Source organism: Chlorocebus sabaeus, chromosome 4 (genome assembly GCF_047675955.1).
Source record: "Chlorocebus sabaeus isolate Y175 chromosome 4, mChlSab1.0.hap1, whole genome shotgun sequence".
NCBI lineage: Eukaryota > Metazoa > Chordata > Mammalia > Primates > Cercopithecidae > Chlorocebus > Chlorocebus sabaeus.
The window spans coordinates 24,663,796-24,690,115 of record NC_132907.1 but is presented as its reverse complement, the minus strand read 5'-3'; the positions used below and the strand labels follow the sequence as shown (position 1 = coordinate 24,690,115).

Below are 26,320 nucleotides of genomic sequence, written 5' to 3'. Positions count from 1 at the left end.
GTAAAAATTCCATTTGGTAATGCAAAATTACATGAACTTGTTTTTCTTCTTTCTCATTTGGGCTGGTGGAGATTTTCATGAGGATGTATATATAAACCACCGGGCTGAGGGCAACTGAGAAGCTGACATATATGGCTCTAGGTAAGGATACCCTTAAGAACAAGTCAACTGAGATACAATTTTTGTTTCAAGAACAAAATCTTCCCCAGAAAAAGAAATCTCGCAACTTTCCTACTGTGAAAATTTTGTCAACATCTGACCACCTTCCCTGCTAGGAAATGTTTGCCATATTTTGGAATCCTTCAACACACCCAATCCTTATGAAAAAAACCTTCATCTTTCCCTTCTTTCCTTTGAGTTTCACTGGTTTTAAAATCACAGAGTTCATGCTCATAATCTTTTTGGATCTCTGGACGTGAACGTTTCTCTGGGTACCTCAAGCCATCACACCTGGAGTTCAAGATGTGGACACTAGACAACAGGATCTTCTGGTAGAGAGATGGCTGTCTGTATTCCTGTGGTGCAGAACCTCTCTCCACTAATGACAAAAGTCACCTTGAGCTGTCCAGTCTTAAATCTACCTTCTTTTATCTTTCCTGGGAAGGAGGATTTGGGAAAGCCAGAGTAGGACACAAACAGACAAAGCTTATCAGGAGACAGCTAATTTTAGACCTTTAAGGTGCTTGGGGCTGGGCTGCAGTTACATTCTGGGCAGCTGCTTCCATCAGGGTTGAGTGAGGCTGCATGGCAAATGACACAATGAGAGCAAAGAGCTTCTGATCTGATGGCTGCCATCACAAAGAACCAGGGCCTCTGCTCACAAACCACAACAGAGTACATTTTCTTTGCCCTGTCACTTCTGACCAATTCAGGCTGTGTGACAGTCCTGAATGCTAATCTGAAAGCAAAGGAAAATATATGTAAATCAACATCAAAAGTAGGTGGCAAATAAGGAAAAAATGATTTTTAAAAAGAGTGGTCAACTCCTTTGTGAGTCTGACAGACAGTCAATAAACTCTGAAGTTCCTCTGAGTTATTATAAATCAGCATCAAGAATAACACACTACATTCTGTTGGCAAAGATCAATTTCAAAAGCAGTCAGACTGCTATAACTTTGTGATTTTCAAAAACAAAGGTAAGCAGAAGCAATGTATAATTGAGAGATGCCTAACTACTTAAGAGATAATGGGAGAATAATGAAATAACATGCATTTAATAAAACTCTGTAAATCAGGACAACATTTTATGTACATTTAGGTTGAACCTTATTTGCCCAGATTCCACACAACCCAGGTTCTGAGGCCATTCTTCAGATGGCGTTGTCCTCTTAACCTGTCTGATTTTCAATGCAATCAGGGCACAAGACGAAAGCCACCATCGTACCTCCTGGTGCAATCACATGGTACCCATGAACTACTCCACTTTTCCTGAAGTGCTACTACTTGTGCTCTTCCCTTACCTGAAAACAATGCCAAAGATACAAGTTCAACTCTAACTCTTAATTTCTTACCTTCTGGACTTTAGATCTAAAGAGACAGAAAGATCTTTGTTAATACTGGAAAAGATTCACTACCTAGTCTCCCTAAACAGGGCCAGAACATCCCTTTCTTTCTTTTTGATCCCTTCCTCAGATTGATGACCACTGAATATTATTACCTATGTCCACCAGAACTAGTTCTTGCTTTGCCAGTGATGGTAGGTTTTAAGAATCCTCTTTACTCTCTTATGTAAGGGCATCAAGGTCTATTTTTATGTCTGAAAATGAAGGCTAATTGGATTTCACTGGTAAATTTAAATCAAATTACAATTTTATCATGAACTGGAAGAATGCAACAATTCTGACCTGAAGAACGATATTTGTAAGGATCATTTAGCTTACCAAGAAGTGCACAGCCATACAACTGGGAACTGAAACCCACTGAGTTCTTTTGTTTTAGGCCTGGAAGCAATAGGGATGCACCAAAGTTCCTCTCCTCTTCCCACTGCAACAGAATATACCGGATCATGATCCATCTAAGCAATGAGTACTTTATACAAAAATGTGACTTTTAATGACATGAGGAAAAGAACATGTTATAGTATTAAGTAAACAAAGAAGAAGAACAAAGCTATATATACATTATAATCCTAATTTTGTGAATAAAAGGTACTTATGTCAAAGAAAAATATAGGAAAGAAATACCCTATATGTTAATACATTTTTGGGCAGTGAAATTATGAGCAATTTTGGTTTTATTCTCTGTATTTCTTATTATTTTTCAAAAATTTGGCAACGAATAAGTGTTTCTTTTACAATCAGAAAAGGAAAACAAAACAAAAATAAAGAGTACACTTTACACCAACACTCACTTGAGACAATCAATAAAGATTCAACACATTATCAGCCCCACAATCACTCACACTGCTGTGGCCTGATCGAGCAAACTTTTGAATTTTAAACAATTTAGCAATGATGAGACTTCTTCAGAGTGTTAGAATAAATACCACTATTAAATTGCTTTTAGATATATTTGTGCCTCTCAAAAACAAATGAGGCAATCAGAAACAGTGATCATTTCTTTCAACCCAGGGTGCAATATTACGCTTCAATAAAAGTGAAGCCTTTAGAGACACGGGGGAAACAAAGGGCAGAAACACAAGCATTGCTAAACCTGCTGCAGACTAGTAGGAATGATGACTGGAGGACTTGCTGGTAATGCGGTCAGGGGAGAGCCTTGGCAACTCCCCAGTGGGATCTGTGATCTTCTTGGTGCCACATGAGTACACACTGGACAGAGCTAGAGCCCTAACTGTGGCTTCAAAACATAGAACACTAAGCTCAGGTTGCCCTGCACTGGTCTCTGCACCCAGAGATTAGGGAGGAAGCAGAGAATGAATAATGTCTGCAGGCTGCAGTTACAGCCACGTGCAAGTGAGGCACCCCAGATGTTCACAGGCACCCAAACCTCTTCACTGTGAGTAGCCTTTGTGCAATACAAGTGTCATTTCTTGAGGCTGCTCCCCTATCTTTGAGAAAAGCAAAGACCTCAGGAGAAAAACAACCCCCCCAAGCACTTCGGCAGCACAGGTAAACAAAAGAGTTGGTAATTAAAAACCAGGTCATTTTACTTTCAAAAGGAAATCACTCTAAGAAGTTTGATTTTCCCCACTTAAAACTGCATGGAAAGTGGGGCCGGCGAATAATCAATAAGGAGCCTTGAAAATATTTTTTCCCCACTGTAGGGAAAAACATGAGCTATAGTATCAGGCTGTAGCAGGGTTTATTAAAGCCAAACGAACACTAAAATATCTAAGCACTAGATACCTTTTATGTGTTAGGAGTCAAGAAAGGGTGGTGACAGTGACTGGGATGGTGATACTTCTAAAGGACTTCAAAAAAGATGAATGAAAACAAACAAATGACTGTCTTAGAAATTCTCTGATCATTGTCTGGGACTCCTGCAACTACTGCTGCTTACGTGAAGCTATTCGTGTGTAAACATAAAATAACAGATCTCTTCCAAGCCTTTAGTTTCTTTTCTTTTTTTCTCTTTGGAGACAGGGTCTTGCCCTATTGCCCAGGCTGGAATAAGGTGGTGTGATCACAGCTCACTGTAACCTCAAACTCTTGGGATCAAGGGATCTTCCCAACTCAGCCTCCTGAGTAGCTAGGACTATAGGCATGTGCCACCATGTCTGGTTAATATTTTTTTTATTTTCAATTTTTGTAGAGATGAGGTCTTGCTATGTTGCCTAGCCTGGTCTCAAACTCCTGGCCTTAAGCAATCCTCTTGCCTTGGCCTCTCGAAGTACTGAGAATACAGGCATGAGCCACTGCTCCCAGCCCAAGCCTTTAATTTCTATTGTAGATACTATAATGGATTAATTCAGGTGTTGTTTCATCAACGCCCTCAAAGTTTTTCCATTTTATGCTTTGCCTCTTCCATTAATACAAAGCAAATCCTCATTCTCCCAACTTCCCCACTTTACTCTCCATTTCATAGCTAGGCATCTTAAAAGAGTTGTCTATACCTCTAATCATTCTATAATCCATTCCAATTTGATATCCTCCTCCATTACTCATATGGAAACAAAGGTTACAATTTAGTGCCTCCCATGCCACTAATGCAGTTAGTGAACTTTTTTTTAATTCCTCATCTTATCCTACCCCTTTGGAAGCATTCTACATAGTAGACCATCTCTTCCTGTGGATTCTGTGGTCCAACACATTCCTGATTTCCCTTCTTTTTACTTTCTGGCTCACATTGGAAACATTTACACAGGGATGTATAAGTCACTTTTTGCAACCATTTACACATGGATGTATAAGTCTCCAAAATTGTATCTCCAGTCCAGATCTTTCCATCAAGCCCCCAGTTCCTTGGTGAAATCTTGTGACTGTCTCAAATGAATTTCAAAATGCAACACGTTCAGAGCCACAGTAATGACTTTTCTCATAATATCCAGTCTTTTCCCAAAGTTCCCTCTTGCAAACAACACATAGAACCCCTTCCATCCAGATGTATGAGTCAGAAACTGAGGAGACAATAAGTGACCCCTGCTTCCCTGTCTCATCTTGTTATCTACCTCTCAAATATGCCCACTCTCTAACTGCGTCATATCCTGGTCTCTATGCTACCATTATCCCTTGCTCAGATTCAAGGCAGTCTCTCAAATCGTCTGACCACAGCCATCCTTGCCCTGCTCTGATAGCTTATCCACAGTACAGCCAGAAGGACCTTATCAAAACACAGATTTGATTATTATATGCCCTCTGCTTCTAACTTTTCAAGGGCTTCTCACTATTTTTAGAATGAACACAGAATGGCTTAGTATGGCCTACATTTTCCAACCCTATCTCACTCCATGTCCTCCCTACCATTTTCTGTCGTAACTACATTGACTGTCTTCTTCCAGTCCATTTCTTTTCACTAAGTTTTGTGCCACAGGGCATTTGCACATGTTATTTCCTCTTTTTGGACTGTTCTTCCCCTCCTTAGCCAGTTAACTACCAGTCATCCTTCAACAGTAACCTAAGAAATATTTCCTTAAGGAAGCCCTTCCTAACCAATTTAAGTTTAAAATACAGAGAAAACTCCCTATAATATATTCTTTTCATAGATTTCTCCTTTGTAGTGTTCATGACAGTCATAGTTTTATACCTGTGTGATTGTTTTGTTTAAATGTCTGTGTTCTTCCTAGATTGTAAGCAGGAAATATTTGCTCACCATTATATAACTAGTACTTGCCAATGTATGGAATTTGTATGTGTTCAATACAGTATATTTAATGAATTAATAATGAATGTGGGGTATATCATAAGATTATGACACTCATCTTAGAAAGGCATAACATGCCATCTACTCTTTAGAATGTGGGCTGGACTAAATGACCTCTTCAGTTCCTACCCAAACTGGGATTTCTTGATGTTTACAATTGAGGTTATGGGCAGATGGCAGAGGCAGACTGACTGGCTTTACCAGGTAGCTTCGTTACCTGCTAGCTGGGGGGTTACTCTGTAACATCTCTGGGCCCCAGTCTCCTTATCTGCCTAGCGTTGTTGTGAGAATTAAATGCATTAATACATTTAAAACAAGAACATAGCCTGGTGCAAAGTAAGTGCTACTTAAAATATTGGTTATTGCTATTGTTATTCTTAGGACAACAATAAGCAATGATTAAATATGTGAACCTAAGACCTGAAACCAAAACTTGATATTGTAGACTTTCCAAAACGGAACTGCCCTAGAGAAACCTTAGGAAAATACTGATACAAATGAAATAATCAGTATTTACTGTCCCAGGTAATGGTCAACGTTAGCTGCCTCACTGCCTCTTTGACATGCCATGTCCAGCTCTCAATGATTTCCAACGACCCATTTCTGAATGTTTGAGGTGCACTCAGCCTAGTTCAGGTTTCAAAATATGCAATCACTTTTGACTCAAGTGGAACAACCTCCAATTCCATTCATTAGAAACCAGTAACCAAAATGTACAGAATAAACACACATTCCTGGTTGTGCCTGGCCACAGAGCAGAAGACACCTTTTTCTAGCTTTTGAGAGCAAGCCCCTGCTTGCCTTTTCTAAAGTTCTTAATGCTGCTTTAGGGAAGATCACTTACACTGAAGTCTGTCTTCTCTGCCAGGCAATGAAATAAAACATAGAGGGAGAGAAGTTGGGTGGAAGGCACTTCAAAGGCTTCTTGCATCATGACCTCAAAAACCACAGATAAAGCATCTGGCAAGAAGACGAAAGTAAAAATCAGAGGAAATTAGTTGTAGGTAATATTACCAAATTTCTTTTAACTATAAACACTCTTAAAAAGTGGGGCATGGTAAACAACAACAACAACAACAACACAGAATTAAGAAGTAAAATATGCAGGCTCTGGCCCTAGTTCTTCCACAAACCAGGCTTTTCCTAAGCCTTTAGCTTCTATTTTACATACCAGAATGAACTAAATCAGGTGCTACTGCACCAATGTCCTGAAGGACATTAAACAAACCACTAATTTCTCTTGGCTCCTAGTATCATCTTCATAATAATAAATTACTATTTGCTTCATCTACTTCAAAAGAATTTTGTATAGTTCAACAAGATAATACATATGAAAATGGCTCAAACTGTGATGCAAGTTTAAGGCATCATGTCTATCAGCTAGAAGAGCTAAGGCATAAAGGAGACACATATATTCTCAAGGTCACCTTGACAAGCAAAGCAGAGAGGCTGGTCTGACTGCCCTATTCTCTGCTCTGGTACCTTCTCACTGTTAAGGCAGAAGAGGACAAAATGCTAGAGGAAACCCTAAATCTCAGGTATTAAAAGAAAGCGGAATAATGACTATAAAAAGGACAATAAGGCTCAGTTTAAAATTCTTGTTGGAAGGGAATGGGAAATGCTCATTCATAAATTATAAGCCTCTGAGTATAACATATAACATAAGATATTTGTTTGCACATTAATGCTGGTTATTAAAGCCTGGGAAGTGGTCTTTAAGCAATTTTTATTTTCCCTTGATATTCTACAACATAGATGGAGGCCAAGAAAATCAAGTCAAACAATTTCTTTCTGTAGTTATTTGGTGGTAAAGTAGAGAATATTAACAATGGCTTAACATATAGTGCCTGTTCATATCACAAGCACAACAAATATTTTTCACTTAATGAGTTTTTTTTAAAACCAATTTTTACATATATTCATAACTATAAAATAGCACTGATTTGCAGCTGTTCCTAGCAAGCTGGTTGCACATGTTGTCATGGTTCTGAATGAGGCCATAGACATGAATGTCTGTTCTTTTTGCAAATGGGGAAACTGAGATAGACAGGTAGACCAGGTAGTCATCTAATAAGTCAGTAGAAAATTAAGAACCTGGAAGGAATTTTCTTTTACATAAACAAGCCAGTAATATTTTAAAAGAGCATAGGCTAAAAATTCAGTTGAAAAAAAAATCTCATTTCTGCCAACTGTTCATTACTGAATCCAAAATTATACTTGAAAAATAAATTTACTTTATCCTTTATTTATATTCTACATTTCAGTCAGTTTGGGAAGTGAAATTAGATTGGACAATATAATTAACTTACTTTTCCTCTATAATCATTTATGTAATTTGATATTTTTTATCTTAACAAAAATAAAAGTAATATTTTTAAAAATTTTGCATAAATGATAATCGTCTAAACTTTTCTGACTGAAAGAGTGATGAAGAGATGTTATTAAGAAATAAAAAAGGGGAAGTTCCTACATTTGTACACCTCCCTTTGGGAGCTGGAAGCTCTATAAATACTGAATCTGGGCTTAGTTTCTTACCTTTGTAATTTTCTTTCTTTATGAAAGAATCCATCAGTAAATTGAATGTAAAGTTATCTGGAAAAATTCCATATTGAACCTATAATGAAATCAACATAACAGGAAAAAAAGAGAAAATTATCTAATTTAGTCTGTAATATATGCCTATGTATGTATTATTCAGAATAAAACTTGCCACTATTAGCTTTAAAATATTTGACTATCATTTTACAGCATCTGTGACAGTGAAACAGAAGCCATGACTCATGAGGTCTGGTAACCGGAACTGCTGGTCAGTGTGAGAAAGTTGTGAGTGGGTGTCTGATATAAGACAACTGATATGTAAAAACTAAGGCTTCAATTCTAACACCTCATCATAGCTTAAAAAAAAAAAAAAAAGAAACCCACACAACCCCCCTAACTGGTTCAGTGACTCTTTTTATAAAGCATGAATAACAATGCAAAAACTCTCACGAGAAAGCAGACATTACACAGCATTTTCTGGTTCTTAGCCTGGCTTTTCAGGTCCCAAGAAATATGTCAACAAATATTTGCTACTAAATTTCTAGAATGTTGTGTCATACAACTGAATACTTGAGAATTCAGATTTCTTAAAATGTGGACCCTTTAGCACCTGCAGGATGTCGACTTTCTCAGAGTGTTTTTAACAATACAGATTCCTACATCTCAGACCTATAGAACCGGAATCTCTGGGAATTGAGCATAAAAACCTGAATTTTTAGTGAGCTTCTTGTGATTTTCATGCATACTCATTTTACTACCAGTGACCCAGATTGTGGCTGCATTTTTATCTGTTTCAAATTCTTCAGTAATGTTAACCACCATTCCCTACAGGCTCCATGCTTCCTTCTTGCAACCAGTAGAAACACCTGAGGAATTTTCTAAACTATATCCTTATCTCCTTGAGAGATTTTGATACAGTCCTAACCCCCAACTGTGAATCACCACTGAGCTGACTCATTGTTTCCAGGAGTTATATATAGGAGCCTCAGGTGTGCTGAAATGGAAACATGTCTAAAAAATCCCTCTTTTAAACGTTGTAGCTCATGGCCAGTGTCTATATTTCTCAAAGCAGTCATCCAAATCAGTATTAATCCCTAGGGCAGGGTAAAAACCAAAATATTTTAGGATGACAAATAATTAAAGCTGAAAGGGATTTTAGAAATCAACTGGTCAATGATTCTCAACCCAGGCTGTAAATGAGAATCAACTGAGAGCTTTAAAAAACAAACAAACAAACAAATAAATAAACCCAATGAGGGATGAATAGTCAGGGATGAGGGATGATACTATAATGGTGGATACATATCATTATACATTTGTCCAAACTCATAGGATGTACAACATTAAGAGTGAACCCTAATGTAAACTAGGGCTTTTGGGTGACAAGAGTTTGTCAACATAAGTTCATCAATTGTAATAAATGTACCACACTGGGGCAGGATGTTGATTATGAGGAAGGCTATGCATGTGTTGGGGCAGGGAGTACATAGAACATCTATGTACTTTTCACTGTTTTGCTGTTGAAGGAAACAAAAATATTTCTCCCTAAAATCACTGAGGATGTTAAGTGAAAGACACTGAAAACGCAGGGGAACACTCTGCCACAGCCTCCAATTGCCTGATGGCAGCACACAAATCCTTCCTTCCTAGAACAGCACTTGCTTCTAAGCCCAGAGAAGGCACCAGCAGGCACCAGAGGAATCTGAGAACAGATTTTACTATCTTCCCACATTTTCCCACCTTTTGAAGACTGTAACTTTTCCTTCCTTTGTCTTGTCACTGTATAGGATTTATGTCCCTTGGTTGAAATACTATTTCAGCAAAGCCCTAAGCCACTGCCTTGGGATAGAAACACTTTTGAACTGAGGCCTTTCCTGTGTGATGAGTATAGCATGTGTTAATAAACTTCTGCTTGTTTTTCTTTTGTTAATCTGACTTTTGTTTTCAGCAGAGTGTCTCAACTAAGAACCTAAAAGCAAAAGAAAATAAATTATGTTTTCTCTCCTACACTGTGAACCTGAAACTGACAGAAACATTTAAACTTATTTAAAAAAAAATTTAAATTCCAATGCCTGGGCCCCAGACAGATCAATTAAACTAGAATTTCAGGAGTAGAGGCAAACATCTACATTTTTAAAAAAGCTTCCTGGGTGACTCTAATGGACAGCCAGAGTTGGAAATCACTGATTTACTACAACCCACTTGACTTAGAGTTGAAAAAACTAAGAGCAAGAAGAATATAGTTATTTGCCTAAAGTTACCAGCAACCAGTGGAGCCTGTGGGGCTACAGACTGGACCTTCCGATTTCTAGTTTGATGTCCTTTCCACTAAAAGACTCGAGAAGCAGCAAAAATTCTAGACCCTCCTAGTTTTGTTATCATAGGAATCTTTGAGTGTAATGTGTGGCATTATACTCTGAACTGAAGAAAACAAGATTTAATCCATTCTTTCCTCTGGGTCTTCCATTTCCTCCTCTTGAGATTCAAAGCTATCATCTTGATTGGACTTACCTAGGGACCTAGCTCAATCTCTTACTCCCTTCCTTACCTGGTTCCTCCCTTAACATACCTTATATCCCAGAAAAAGGCAATGTATTACTGTTCAGACTGAGTCTTTGTTTTCACCCAGATATAACTCTGGCAATATTGTTTCTGCCAGCCCATCTCCATGTGCAAGCATGCGTCTTTTGGTGACCATCTTAAATGGTACCTCAAGTCTCTTTTATTTATGTCCTTCCTATCGGATTCCCTCATCTTAATTCTCCAAGTTGTTTTCACTGTTTTTCTTTTCTTGTTTTTTTTTTTTTTTTTTTTTTTTTTGAGACAAGGTCTCATTCTGTTGCCCAGGCTGTAGTGCAGTGGCGCCATCACAGCTCAATGCAGTCTCCACCTCCTAGGCTGAGGTGATCCCCCTACTTGAGCCTCTAGAGTAACTGGGACTATAGGTCTCGAACTCATGGGCTCATGTGATTCTCCTATCTTGGCGTCCCAAAGTGCTGGGATTACAGGCATGAGCCACAGTGCCTGGCCTTTACAAATACTCTTGTGTGGCACTTACATTTGCCTAATATTAGATTTATAAGTAACCCAGCTTATCTGCCTTATTAAATTATAAGCTTCCTGAGGGCAAGAACAGAATATTGCTCATTTTTGTATCCACTATCAATAACCAATCCAATGTCTCACAAATAAACTGTATATAACATATATTAAGTTGAATTGGGTCCAAGTCATGGAAATAAAACATTCTGCACAGAAGGGGACTCAAAATCAGTATTCCTTTTCGGTGCTAACTTTCAGGGTCCAGTGACATTATAGACGTAATACCTTTTCATTAAAAGACTGTTAAAATATCTTTTTGGTTCAAACTAGTGTTTAGCTTCAGACTCACAATAATAACATTCTAAATCTCTGTTTATTTTGTATTTACTGCATACTGTGGAAGGTAAGTAAGACTCAACTCTTGGGTGGTGTAAGAGTTAGAAAGATCCTAATCCTAGAGGGTCTCAGGCTTGATGGGAGGAGTCAGGGAACTCAAAAGACATAGGAGCAAACATGGTCATGTTTTTTCCCTACACTTCACCAGAGGGAAACAGGCAAGAAATCTAAGGCTTAGCAATCAAGAATGAAATGACCACCACTGCAGAGTTCTTCTAATTAGACTACCTTTTGCTTATACCTGTGCTTTTCTGAGTCACTATGTTTGGAAAAGCAGCAGCTCAGGATTTTTAAAAAAAATTTATTAACTTATACCCAGCTTCATTATTAACTTATACCCAGCTTCATTCTGTTAATAAGAAGAATATTTGAGGTCAAATAATTTTTAAAAGTTATTTCTGGTGTTATTCTTTGCTGTATTACAGTAGGTACAAACACCATATCATCTAAACTCAGAAAAACAGGTTGCAGATCCACGGAACCACTCACCTTATTTACAAGGGTATATAAGGCTTTGTCTTGTGCATCATATTTTAGACACTGCCTAATCCAGCTGTGGATAGTCCAATTTCTCAGGTACCAGCAGTTGGGGCTGTGTCGAAATCTAAATAAGCAGAAGAGAAGAGAAAACTGGTGTTAACTCTTACATGTTAAAACACATCTTCCATCGATAGGTCCTTCTCTTAGATATTCAGCGTGCAATGTGACAGAAATTCATAAAAGTCAACAGTTGATAAAAACTTGAGAATGAAACTCATTAACCACAAAGTCTGAAATGGTAAAGAGAAGGCAAACTAATAAATAACAAAAAAGATTTACAAAAATTGTATTCCTTATACCCCTTACTTCAACACCTTATTTTAAGAGATTTATGAAAAATGATTTGGGGAAAATACTAGTCATGGCATTATATAAACAGATATTTCATTAGAAGAGGTGTGAAGCTTAAGCTGAAACTTTGGAATTTTAAAACAAACGAAGAAAATAAAAAATAGGATAGCACAGCAACTCTGTAGAGGAGAATCAGCTTTGAGTAACAGTGATATTTCCTGTGGCTCTTAGGAGAGACTGGGACATTCTTCACTGAGTCAAAGGAAAACAGACGAAAAGAAATAAAAGTTGAGTAAAATTTAACATTCATGTCCTCCAAGATCCACAATCCCACACTGCCTTCTTCACAGTTCCATTGTAGCTCGTCAGTTTATCCCTTCTTCCTATAGCTCCCCACACGGTCTTAAAAGTCTGAAGCAGCCCAGTATGAGTTATATACAGTAATAGTATACCTACAAAAGAATGGTGCTTGGAAAGGAATTCCAAATGCTGCTTTTGCCTTAGTCCACGCACATTGCTAACACCTGGGATGGAAGCTGCTACTCCTAGTTCCTGGAGTTCATGACAAAAGACTGAGTGGAGACTGTGCTGTAAGATGGGGGTGGAAAGGGCTCTGTAGTCCCTCTTTTTATTTATCTACTTTGATTAGGATGGACCTTCATATACTATACTATATCATGTTACCTGAAATCCCCATGTTTTCCTTAATCATTCAGGAAGCAGGCCAGTCACTGGGCCCCACGAAAAATCAAACTCTTTTCTTAAAAAGCAAGAGGAGAGACAAAAATCTAGTGCTAAAGGATTCCACGCCATAATTGAGAGTCAACGGTACAGATGAATACTAGTGCCTTCTAGAGGCTGATTATTCAGTCTGCCTCCTGCTATTTCCTGCCATCTGCTATTGGGATAGTTTCCTCTGAACAGGTTCTCTGCCAAAGTAATAGCTAAGAAGAGGAGAGGAAGTAAGAAATAGTATTTAATTTAGGATATCTATTAGTGCTCTGGTGAGAGATTTGGCAAAAATAAGATCCAAAGATGTTTTATGGATTTAGGGTCTTCTAGGCCGCCTGATTCTCTTCAATATTTTAGGTTTTGCTAGAAAATGTCTCTCTCACTCTATTTTTCTCTACAAATTAGCCCCTTTAAAATCACAAATAGAGAAATATACCAAATTAGGTTTAGAATAAGAGTGACATGGCCAGAGAAAGGCACTGTATAGGGGACCTAGATACTTGATCTCATAAGATCCTCTGCACAGAAATGAAACAAAATACACCTTTTAGTATTTCATTTTTTCCCTCATTTTTTATTTTTATTTTTTGAGACAGGGTCTCACTGTTGCCCAGGATGGAGTGCAGTGGTGCAATCCTAGCTCACTATAACCTCAAACTAACTCCTAGGCTCAAGCAATCCTTCCTGCTAAGCCTCCCAAGTAGCTGGGAGTATAGGTGCATGCCCCTATGCTCAGCTTATTTTTTGTACAAACAGGGTCTCGTTATGTTGCCCAGGCAACATTTTCAAATCAATAATTTAGCTACTTTATTCTTGTTTCTCTGAACAATCTGAGATTTAACATGAAATGACCAATTAAAAATGAGTTTCATTTTTAAAAGAAAAAAGTCAAGTGAAATATCAGGTGTACTGCTTCAATGATGGTGACGCTTCCTCATCAGCCTGGGAGTTCCTGGGTTAGCAGAGACAGAGACTGACTTGCTCAATACTGATTCCTGTACTGACACAATTCTTGGCCCATAGGTTTTTCAGCCAATAAAAAAAAAAAGGAGCTTTAATCAACACTGGTATTAAATGCTGTTATGTCCCAATCTTTTGTTAATGTCTATGGTATATATGAAGATATGCAAATTTCCTTTTTGGGGCATTTAGAGTCTCATTACAAAAAAGATGCACACAAAATTTAATAGTAATACAAGGTGGAGCATGATAAGTGCTAAAGACAAAAGGGATTGCTAGAGGCTAAAGGGTTTTTGGTAGTAGCACTTGTAGGGTTTAGTCAATTTTTCCTTTAAAAAGAAACAAAACAAAATATAATTTTTTTTGGTAATGACTTTGGGAAAAAATATATCAAATGCCAATTACTACCCTCACTCAAGATTATTTTAAACCTAATCCTCATTTTAAATCTAAGGTTCTGGCCCAGGATGTTTCCAATGACCACTAAAGTTGTAACTTTTTTTTGATGATGAACTTTACAATAAGAACACCATTACCATATCTAACCAAACACCTTTCTCTTATTCATAATCAACAGACCACTTTTAGGCTTTGAAAAATAACAAAGACTGATAATAAGAGCCTAGTTTTAGACCTTCAAAGCTCAAATTAAAACATTTAAAGCCATCTGCTAAGCTTCTAAGGCTAACTTCAACACATGGAAGAGCAAGAAAGTCTCTTCTTCTTAAAAGCCCTTCCTTCAGACTCTCTCTCTCAGAAGCCTAAAGGGAAAGTTACTCAAGACTTCACACATCGAATATAATCATCTCTGCACAGCAGCCCTTTGAGATATTTGTTAAGACACTGAGAAGTCTTTAATAAGTCTACTCCCTCTCCTATCCTGGGACAAGGCTACTTGGTATGAGCTTTGCTCTCTAAGCCCTAACAATCCTAGACCCAATTATGTCTAGAGCATTTTCTTTCTTTTTTATTGTATATACATTTTGAGAGATAAAGTCTCACTCTGTCACCCAGGCTGGAGTGCAACTGCAAGATCACAGCTCACTGCAGCCTTGAACTCTTGGACTCAAGCGATCCGAACCTTTGCCTCCTTCTTTATTTCTGTAGAGACAGGGTCTTGCTATGTTGTTCAGGCTGGTGTAAAACTCCTGGCCTCAAGTGATCCTCCCACCTCAGCTTCCTAAAGAGCTGGGATTATAGGCATGAGCCACTGTGCCCAGTCTAGGACATTTTCAATGAACTCTCGCAAAAAATAAACTGAGGAATAGCAGTGAAATACTTACAAACTTACTATAAAATATGATGCCCAAAGTGCAATTCCTGAATTTCCCAGCCAGGCAGCAAATGAACTCCCTTCTAGGTTCCCATCAGCATTAAAAAGAGCAGCTTATGTGAGTGGCTATCTGGAATATAAACAAGTCAAAACACTGGGCCAGTGGGGTTCAATTTTGGATGGCAAGTTTGAGAAGAATTTGTATTGGTGACTTTTGAAGCAGTTCAGACAAATAAACGTGGGGACTTTTCAACTTCCAGTAGTAATATGTCAGGTGAGTGAGTCTCTGGAATGGGCACTTGCCTGGAATGATTCTGTGGACTGCTAGATGAGCATTCTCTCTTTCTGCCAGAAGAAAGGCAAAGAGAAAAGAATACAACTAACACATTGATTTTCCAATTTGCCTGCAAACAGACTGGCTTTTGTTCTTGCCTGCTCTGACCACCAGCCTGGCAGATTACAGACAGCCACTGTAGGAGTCCCCTCTGTGCGCCTATGCCATCAGCTGTTTGCTCACCTCGACAGAAGCTTTATTATTGCCTAGGCCAGCAGGCTGTCAAGATAGGCAAACATGTGAGTGTAGAAAAGAGAAACAAATATAATGCAAATAACCCCAACAAGGTTGTGCTCACGAAGGCTAAAGGTACTCTGAACTTTCAGCTTATAAAATGTGATTATACTTACAACAATTCTAAGAAAATGTGTATTTCTTGAAGGAGCATAACAGTGATGAAGTATACTCTCAAGTTCCAGCTCTAGTTCTAAAAGTTGGTTTCCCATGGCTAAAGAGATCTCTGTCCCCAGTGTTGAGTAGGATTTTCAGGTGAAGACAGAGCTTGCCTAGGAAGCCAAACCACGGCCAATCAAATAGCAGGAACTGAGAAGCTTCCTCTTCTCAAAACTCAGGCCATACTCAGAACTCTTAAGGGCATCTTCCTGCACTGCTGCTCATTTAAGACTGATGTTACCAGGAAAGAAGGGGAGCAGAATCACAGGCTGCCAAACCGACATGGGAGTGAAAGTCTTGGATATCGCAGAGATTTCTTAGAAGGGAAGAGAGGTTATATAAAAGAGATCAAGAGTGAAAAGAAAAACACGAGAGACTGACTGTGATTATATAGGAGATACTTTATTGTGTGTAAAAGTCACATGGGATTTCTTGCTTAGGTCAGGAGTTTGAGACCAGTCTAGGCAACACAGCGAGACCCCGTCTACACACACACACACAGCACTCATAGCACACATACACACCAAAAAAAGGAAAGAAAAAAAAAAGTAAAATATATCCTTTCTTCCATGGGGTTGAAATAAAGGTTTTGTTATTGTTGAATGGCTAAAGTGGCAGTGCTCATCAGCTCTTTTGGTCTCACAAATAAAAATGCTTCAGGCTGGGCAGGCCCAGTGCACAGATGCCAGAGCCTGGAGCCCAGCAGCTCACAGCTCCACCATTTAGCTGCAACACTGGCTCTTCCACATGAATGAGCAAGCTTTCCACAATGTTTATCTGATTCCGAGAGCCACCAGCCCTAAACACACACATGCAGCTTTTCCTCCGCTCCAGTGAATTCTGTATCCTGTGGCAACAGGCTTTACAGATGGGAACCTCAGCCACAGAGCTGGGTAGACATAGAGATGGGAGAGGGGGTCAGGGTAAAGGGAGGAAAGAAAGAATGCCAAGAAGAAAATACGGCTGGCTTCAAAGCCTGCAGTGTAGACTGAGGATCTTATCAATGAAGGAAAGTTAGTAATTATCAAAAGGAATGAGCGCTTCCTTGAACTAAAACCAAAGGGCAAGAGTGTCACATGACTATTTAAATCAGAATCTGATTCAATCACTGCTACTCACTTTCTCATTATTTTCTTTTTCATTCTGCTAGAAATTCTGCTTTCACAATTGTTAATTTCAAAACTAACAATTATTAGTTGCCCCCAGCTACCACAAATAAAATCAAATTTTGATGAGATAATTTTCTAATGACTATTATATTTTTGTCAAGTACTAAAAAAAAGAGGGCAGGGTTTAATACATAAATCGATAATAAAAACATCAGTATTATAAGTTAAAATTTCCTGCTTGGGATCTCAGATTCTTACTCAAAGAATTTAAGGTAATTTTAACTTTCCACATACATATACTTAGCCTGCACAAAATGAAAGCATCAAGTGCAAGAATCCCCTCCAAAACACCTCTCCCACCCTGCCACCAAAAGTCAACCAGTTTAGGCTTGAATATTTCCAATGAATTCACTATCTACCTTCACAATGCAGATAAAAATGTCTTTTTTTTTTTTTTTTTTTTTTGAGACGGAGTCTCGCTCTTGTTGCCCAGGCTGGAGTGCAATGGCACGATCTTAGCTCACCGCAACCTCTGACTCCTGGGTTCAAGCGATTCTTCTGCCTCATCCTCCCAGGTAGCTGGGATTACAGGCATGTACCACCACGCCTGGTTAATTTTGTATTTTTAGTAGAGACAGGGTTTCTCCACGTTGGTTAGGCTGGTCTCGAACTCCCGACCTCAGGTGATCCGCCCATCTCGGCCTCCCAAAGTGCTGGGATTACAGGCATGAGCCACCGTGCCTGGCCAAATGTCTTTCTTTAAAAGTTCTAATTTTTAAAAAATTAAAGTCAAGTTTACAGAGATACCATGTACAAACAAAAAAATTCACACTTTCAGTTTATAGTTCTATCAATTTTGACAAATGTATCCAGTTGCATAATCATGACCACAGTCAAGATAAGCCCCCTCTGTAGTCAACCTCCCCAGGGTTTGCTCGTCAATTTAAGCAAATTTTATATAGGTAATCTCCTTGGGTCCCTTTCTAGATCTAGAGTTATTAATTTTATAAGAGGAAAAGCAAATAGGGTAATAAATCCACCACAATATCTATTGGTTGGTTTATAATTTATATTTTGTCAATTTCCCAGTAGAATTTGAAAAAATTAAAACTTAGCTTGTGAGTAGTTTCTTTTTTTGAGCCCTACATATAGTCATTAGACTTTCTGGAATCCCTGCCTGCTAGTCTAAAAATGGTGATGAGTAAGTAGATTTTTGGTAGAGAATAACAGGGGCATAGAATTTCGCAAATGTGGAGTGCTAAATAAATGCAGCATAACAACACGTTTTTTGAAATGTAGATAGATAACAGAGGGACTTGTTAGATATCAAAGTCTGAATTTGTCAGACCAAGGGCTTATAAAAAGAGGCCATTAGCATTTCACCTGGAAACACACTGGTATAAATATGATATACTAGAAACTATTCCAGGAGAGTTATTCTTATTATCCACATCCTCTCATGAAACAGAAAGCAATCAAAAGTAGGACACATGTCACCAAATTATTCTCTCTCTCCCTGCTCTCTGACCTGCCTGTGGTTTTGCCAGATCTAACTCTCAGTCTAGAAGACATATTTCTGCTTCATTTAATGAGTAGCTAGCTACCTTTTGCTTAGGAATGGTGACCTATATTCTTTTTTTTTTTAAGTAGAGATGGAAGTGTTGCTATGTTGACCAGGCTGATCTCAAACTCCTGGCCTCAAGTGATCTTCCTGCCTCAGCCTCCCATCATGCCTAGCCCTAACTCCTATCTTAAAGATGACATCTCTCCCTTTCTGATACAGAAAAAAACACCTATAGACAGACTCTACGCTCTGCTGCTCTCTCTCTCTCTCTTACTTTCAAGGTATGTAAGGGAGGCAGTCAGAATGAAGCCAGTTGTGTTCTTTGTCTAAAGCCTGGAACACTATTTTATCAGCCTCCAAAGAGCAATATGTGTAGATAACCAGGGAGGATTACTTGTGGGGAGAATGGGAGAAGAAACAAGTATTTACAGTGATCACTGAGGGGCCCTTCTGGAGTTGGTCCTAAAAACAGAAAATGGCTTTGTGGCCACCACCTGACCTATCAGTGAAACTGCACCCAGAAGCAGCTGGTAAGACTTCTCCAGCCTCTCTAAAGCTATACGCACACTGGCTCACAGGTCAGCTTCATGACTGAGAGGCAGTTGCTGAAGGCCAAGGTTAGGCTACAGAGGGTCTTTACCTAGGAACAGTAGGAAGTTGAGAAAAACTGGATCCCAAACCAGTCCTGTTTATAAAAGCATATAAAGTTGTGGAAACTGGCTTGGTTTGGATAGAGATAAGATAAATGTTTTGGTTTTCAGTAGGAAATTTATGAGCAATAAATGAGCCAGTTTTAAACACATGCAAACATTTCCTTATGTCTCCTAAAGCTTTGGCTAGGAACTGCAGAAAAAATTTCTGCAAAATCATAAATAATACAATGACTAAGATAGGAAAATCACATATATTAATTAAACACTGATTTTGAATAATTCTGGGAAAATGAAAGGTGAGAAAGAAAAAAAAAGGAGGAAAACAAAGGAATAGAATAGAAATAAAAACCAGAAATTCTGGAGTATGCTAGCTTAGTGAAGTTATCAGGATTAAGTGTGCCACAAAAGAAATAAGCAGGCAAAGGGCCTGGCCCAGGAGATGAAGCACACCAGGGTAAAATCAGAAAAGAATTAAGCTGGTGTTGAGCAGATTTATATGTGTTTGTGTGTGAGATTATGGATTTCTTTAGGGGTATTTCTGAGGGAAGAGAAGCTCAGTACTAATCAGGATTTCTTAAGAATCAGATTTTTTTTAAAGAAGAAAGGCATCTCAGTATTTTAAACATTCTGATTCTCTAACACATGAAAAAGTTAAATCCCTAGGCATTCTTTGTTTGCAGCAAAAGTAAGGTTGGACATATTTCCAGTGATACAATCCAATTCATAGCTAGTTTCTATTTCTGTAACTCTACTGACTCCTCTATTAAGCTTTTAAGCTCTTAAAAGGCTGGAGACAAGTTATCTATCATTTTGCATCCTACAAACAAGTAAATAAGGACTCAAGTAGGTGCCTGATGATTTGGCAACAGTGACTAGGCCTGCTAAGACTGTGTAAATACCAATAATGCATGCCGAAAGTCATGAGGATTATTTATATTTGAAACAGTAATTCACTTCCGCTTGTGAAGTATCATCCTGGCTAAAATAAAGTTGAAGTCAAGAAGAAATGCTGCCGTTTTTGTACAAGGCAGGAGGAGATGAAAGATGGCAGAGGAAGTGGAGTAGTATGTGGTCATTGTGGAAAGCCACCTAGTCCTCATTCCCCCTACTGTTCCTTCCCACAATACATAAAAGGATGATACATGGATTCTTTAGTGCAAGTTGAGGGAACAGACAAGCTGCTAGGAGAGTGAAGCCAATAAGTTGAGGACAGAAGCCAGAGTACATGGGTTCACAGAACTTCCCTAACAGGAACTCAATAAAAAAACAGACTCCTTTCAACCCCAGAAGAGGCTTTGAAAGCAACCTAGGCCAAGTAAACTGGGGATAGGGGAGAGAAAAAAAAGTTAATACTGAATTAGAGAATCTTTAATTTAGTGCTGGCAGAGACCTTCAATATCTATTGTATACTGGACTATTTATTGAGAATTTACTAGCCCTGTTCTACGTGATGTAAAATTATTTAGTCTAATTCCTTTACTTTATAGATGAGGAATCGACATATATAGTGAGATAAAATGATTTACCCAGGAAAAGCACAGTTAGCAATAGGACCTAAATTAGACCCCTCACTCTCATTATTCCACCACTGCCTCTCAACTTCTTTTATTCGTAGGACATCTTTAAAAAACATTTTTGTGGTTTCACAAAGATCTCTAACAGTGAAAAATAAACATCTCTTCTAAATTTAGAAGCAGAATCTATAGAAAAATAAACTTAGTGTAAAACAGTTCTGGAATTGCTTTGAACTAGCTGTTTAACTTTGTAAAGTAACTCGATCCTTCAGGGTTTCAGTTCCTGCAAAAAGAACAGGTAGGGTTATCTGGATCATGAATTCAAATGTCTACAGGGGCCAGTCAGTTAATATAAATGCATGAATCATGTAAGACAATAGGTACAAAGCTGCTTGTATTACGATCAGGCAAAGTGATTTCATTATACTGTTTATAAAAACACAGTTTATGGGCCAAACAAAATACACTTGAACTCTGGACTACACCAGACCCCTGGAACTCCTTCCAGCACTTAAGTTTAATGACTCTAAAAGACGATAAGTCTATATCTACTCATTAAAACATCAGTCATTTACAAGTTTCTATTAAACCAGAATAGTTTAATATTGGCAGTGATACAAACAAGTGAATAAAGACTCAAAGATAAACAAGCAACCATTCAGTCCACAGCTGATTTTACTTTATTCCACTAGCCTCCATTCCCCTACCATATGGTACCCACTTTGGGCAGCCAACAGAGATTATTATTATGGGAATGGTGGGCCCTGCAAGTCGGCATCTAAAATTTCAAGGTAAAATGATAAAATCAACTAAAGTTAAATTTAAGGTCCCTGAAGTACATTATAACTGAAGATCAAGTTTTATAGAAGATAAAATTTTCAGCAATTGATCACTCCATTAGTAAAGCATTTTATTTTCTACTCAAATACTTCAGTGTGATCCAACTTATATTTGAGAGAGTCATCCAAAGTTAATTTTCCTACGTAATGTAAATTATTGTTTTATATACTGTTACTTTATCAAACCTCTGTTATCTGGCAATTCCTACAGCAGAAATGGTTGAACTCTAAAAAAAGGGGAGTAGGATGGGGTGGGCATAGAGATATTAAGAAATTACTTGACAGTTTTTGGAACATAATGACTATTTGCAGTTTAAAAAGGAAAGCTATTTAAAAATTGAGATTTGTATTTGTCAGTCCAATCGGTTTTTAGAAAGGCTTACTTTACCATTCACCAAACAAACAAAAACCCTTAGTTGTTTATATGTAAAGACAGAAAAATTAAGGTGACCTTTCTTTCTTCTGCTGCCAAATAGTAAAAATCAGCATAACTATAATACATTTAATAGGCAGCTCCTCTATTTAGCTCAAGCTAGTCTCTCATACCAAAAATCAAACTTTTTAAAACTGAATATCTGAAATTGTACAAACATAACATGCTAAGAAAATTCTTAACAATGACCAAATGCAAACTTCACGTCATAGGAAGGCTAAGTACCAGAGGTAATTCCTTTTAATAGGATGACAATCATAAGAAAGAATAGTTACAATTTTGAATATGAAAGAGCTGTTTCTTTAGTAATAAACCAAACACAAAGTTCCAGGTTCATCTGTTCTGGCTGGCAAATCTTGCATAAAAAAGCCATACTTTAGCTAAACAAAAACTCTTAGGCTGGCCCAGAAAGAGGGAATGAACAATCTGAAAAACATCCTTTATTGCCTGAGAAAATTTTAAAAGTGTCTGAAAGTGCCAGGAGACCTGCCTCAATGTGACTCAAGCAGCTATCCAAAGTCCCTCAGCTTTCCTAAGTATGAGTCATAGGGGAAGGAGACAGAGCTCCTTGGCAAAGATACAGGTTTTCCTCTTTGGTTCCACCCCACCATTTTCATTAAAAAAAAAAAAAAAAAGAAAAAAAAAAAGCTTTGATGTATAATAGTTAAATAGATTCCAGACAGGCTTAACTGAAGAAGTTTGAACACCAGGGAGGCAAAATATCATTGCAGAAGTCGGTATTGTTTGCCACTGTGATCCACAGACACAGGGAGCATCTTCTGCATCCTAAAAAGGCTCAGCACATTGATCATGTGTCAGATCATGGCTGCACTTTGTGGGAGAGGAGAGGATAACAAGCTATGAAAATACCTCAGTCTCCCTAGTTTCCTAAACACCACAAGCTCATATACTGAACACTGAGTTCGAAGGGGTGGGAACTTGTACTTTATGAGCGCACATTAAGCGGAACTTCAAGTGTGGTAGCATGTAGGCTGTCCACGTATATATGGCTGCTACAATGAATGCAGCCTTTAGTGAACAGATACATTTTTTCCTTCAATAATCTTAGGTAAAAAAGTAAGAAAGCTGGGATTTTTAAAGCATGAATAAGGCAAAACCGAACATTAAACTGCAGAGGGAATATTTCTACTTCTATACCTATATGAAATTACTTATTACAACAGAATGGAGCATTTGATGAGGGCAAAGCTCCTCTCTTCTGCATTTGATCATTCATCAGCCTACTATGAATCAGGATATTCTGTTGGGCACTAAGAGGCACAGATGAATAAATACCTATTTGCCTTCAACAAGGTTAGATTGGGATGATCAAAAACCAGTATTTTCAGCCCTGCATGGTGGCTCACGCCTGTAATCCCAGCACTTTGGAAGGCCGAGGCGGGCAGGTCACTTGAGGTCAGGAGTTCGAGACCAACCTGGCCAACATGGTGAAACCCCGTCTCTACTAACAAATACAAAAATTAGCCTGGTGCGGCAGCACATGCCTGTAATCCCAGCTACTTGGGAGGCTGAGGCAGGAGAATCACTTGAACCCAGGAGGTGGAGGTTGAAGTGAGCTGAGATGGTGCCACTGCACTCCAGCCTGGGCAACAGAGCAAGACTCCGTCTCAAAAAAACAAAAACAGGCCAGGCGCAGTGGCTCACGCCTGTAATCCCAGCACTTTGGGAGGCCGAGGCGGGTGGATCATGAGGTCAGGAGATGGAGACCATCCTGGCTAACATGGTGAAACCCCGTCTCTACTAAAACAGTACAAAGAAATTAGCCGGGCGTGGTGGCAGATGCCTGCAGTCCCAGCTACTCAGGAGGCTGAAGCAGGAGAATGGCATGAACCTGGGAGGCAGAAATTGTAATGAGCTGAGATCGTGCCACTGCACTCCAGCCTGGGTGACAAGAGCAAGACTCTGTCTCAAAAAACAAAAAAACAAAAATAACAACAAAAAAAAAAATCCAAGTTTTTTTTTTAGCATTGATAACAAGTTTAGAAGGTTAATTTATAAGCATCATAGATAATTCCCCATGTATGAAATACTGATTATTTCATAACACCCTGGTAATAAATTTTGAAAAACTGGCTCTCAATAGGAAAATAAATCAAACTTTTCTCTCTTCTTCCCAACAGTCTTTTTTGTTTCCTCGGGTATATTTAAGAAATAAAAATGTTATAGATAGAGATAATGCTGTACCCTACTTCTCTCACTTTCTAGAACAAGAAAGTTGGTGTCCATCATTCTCATGTTATACCTTTACTACTTAGGGATGTGTTCTGTGTTGAGTGTTTCAAGGTGAATGACCTTTTGATTCTGCATTCAAGGGCCTGTCTGACAGAGAACTGAATCAAACCACAGTAATGCTATTTCTCCAGGGGCAGAAGAGTAGGGACAGAGGCGACAAAATTACTGTTATCACAGACAGGATAGAGGACTCGATGCCACTTTCACTGGGAAAACTAATTGCACTGCCACCGGGGAAATATCTGACAAAGTGCTGCTCTGTGTTTGATTACAACCCAGCCCTGACTCACTAACTGAGTCATTTAACCTGAGAATCAGTTTTGTCATTTTAAAAATACAGATAATACCTTAATCACTGGGTTATTATGAAAATCACATAGGAGTTATTTAGGTATTTTGCCAGCTTATAATTCTTTTTGGAACCAAACACAGTAAAAATGTGCACACATATAAGCAATATTAAAATATATATTTTTAAAGACAAGGTCTCACTCTGTCACCCAGGCTGGAGTGCAGTGGCGAGATCACAGCTCACTGCAGCCTTGACCTCCTGGGCTCAAGGGATACTCCCACCTCAGCCTCCCGAGTAGTTGGGACCACAGGTGTGCCACCACTCCTGGGTAATTTTTTTTATTTTTTGTAGAGAGGAGGTCTCATTATGTTGCCCAAGCTGGTCTCAAACTCCTGGGCTCAAGCAATCCTCCCACCTTGGCCTCCCAAAGTGCTGGGATTATAGGCATGAGGCACCGCATCCAGCCTATTATTGTTATTATAATCTACTTGATTTAGCACTTGATGACATTCTGCCTGGTACTGCTTATGTGCATCCTTTCTAAGGCTAAGGCTTGTGGCATAACTGTCTCTGGTAGTAGAGAAGTAGTTAAGATGTCAGCATCAGACAGAACTTCTACGTTAGAACCTCAGGAAACTGATTCTGAAATGGATTCAGGATTCTAACCGGTAAAAGTTGTATCCAGTTTATCTGGTACAACTCTGGATTGATATGAAGATTAAAGAGATAAAACACGTAAAATTAAAATGCCTGGCACATGGTGCTTTCAGACAACTTGGATAGAGCAGTCAACAGCAACAGCAGCCTCATTCTGAGGGTCACTGAGTTAAGTGTGAACTCTTATGACTATTTCCATCCACATGGCAGGTGACTTGCAGAGTGCTGGGTACCTGTGTGCAGCAAAGACCTGACTGCCATTAGCCAGAGGGGATGGAATACAGTAGGAAGAACAGGGTCAGTAAGAGGGTGAAGAGTCCTTTGCTCTCTCATTCCTCTCAAGACAGTCTCAAATGAGGAGCTGGAAGGTGAAGGAAAGGGGACAACAGTGAGGCTTTTACAATCACAGAGGCCCAAAGCCAAACAGCAAAGGTTTGCCAGTCAGGCTGATGACTGGTGGTAGGGTTTCTGATCTTATTTATGACAGAAAAAGTTCTAGGAAGAAGCAAGGGGATGACCTAAGGAGGAGTCAATTTACCTATCATGTTTTGCCCTTGGACTGCTTTCCACATGCTTGGCAAGGCACTGTTATAATACAATGGGGATTTTACTGGTTTCCACAAGCTTGGCAAAGCACCGTTATAATACAATGGGGTTTATACCTTGAGCTTTGTGTCAGCTCACCAGCCTCTGGTTGAGGTAGACAGTTAAGGAGTGTGGATGCCTATGGAGGATAAACCGAACTACTCAAAAGAGAAGCTGCTATGTGCTGCTCATGGCTTGGATTTGTGGTTGGGGCAAGAGCTCAGAAGAAGAAAATAGTTATTTGTGTAGAACATGCCACCCATCCAAGGCTGGGAAATAAAGGAACACAGCAACTAAAGCAAAGCATTTGCTGCTGAGCAAGTCACTGCCCCAGCTTTGCTTCTACGAACTCCCTTTTCCATCACGTACCCACTACTGGCAACCTGAAAAGAGTTTAAGGCTGAAAGCACCCGTTCCTGCTCCCAACATAAATGGAACCATCAGCTCTTTCAGACAACTTGGAAAGAGCAGCTGACAGCAGTCACATGAAAGCAAAGGCCACTAAGCTAATAGACTATCTATGGAAAACAAATATACAATAGCTTTTCTCATGTTGAAAAAAAATTATGGGTACAAATAACCACTAATAACTCTGTTTTAGGGTTCTGATTTAAGACAGGCTCAAAAAAGGAAAGACAAGGGTGAGCTGTTGCTATAGTGACC

The 26,320-nt window shown here is 38.8% G+C and overlaps 1 protein-coding gene across 3 annotated transcripts in view; it reads right to left on the bottom strand.

Moving 5' to 3' along the window:
- Positions 1-26,320, bottom strand: part of MRPS27 (mitochondrial ribosomal protein S27) — a 99,653-nt gene that overhangs the window by 6,864 nt on the left and 66,469 nt on the right. For all 3 annotated transcript variants that reach the window (XM_007974900.3, XM_007974901.3, XM_007974903.3), the window contains 4 exons: positions 11,725-11,839; positions 7,795-7,873; positions 6,104-6,219; positions 1,881-1,983 (listed from right to left, as the gene is read on the bottom strand). In XM_007974900.3, coding sequence (XP_007973091.3) covers positions 1,881-1,983; positions 6,104-6,219; positions 7,795-7,873; positions 11,725-11,839 — 413 coding nt within the window. The remainder of the gene's footprint in view (positions 1-1,880; positions 1,984-6,103; positions 6,220-7,794; positions 7,874-11,724; positions 11,840-26,320) is intronic.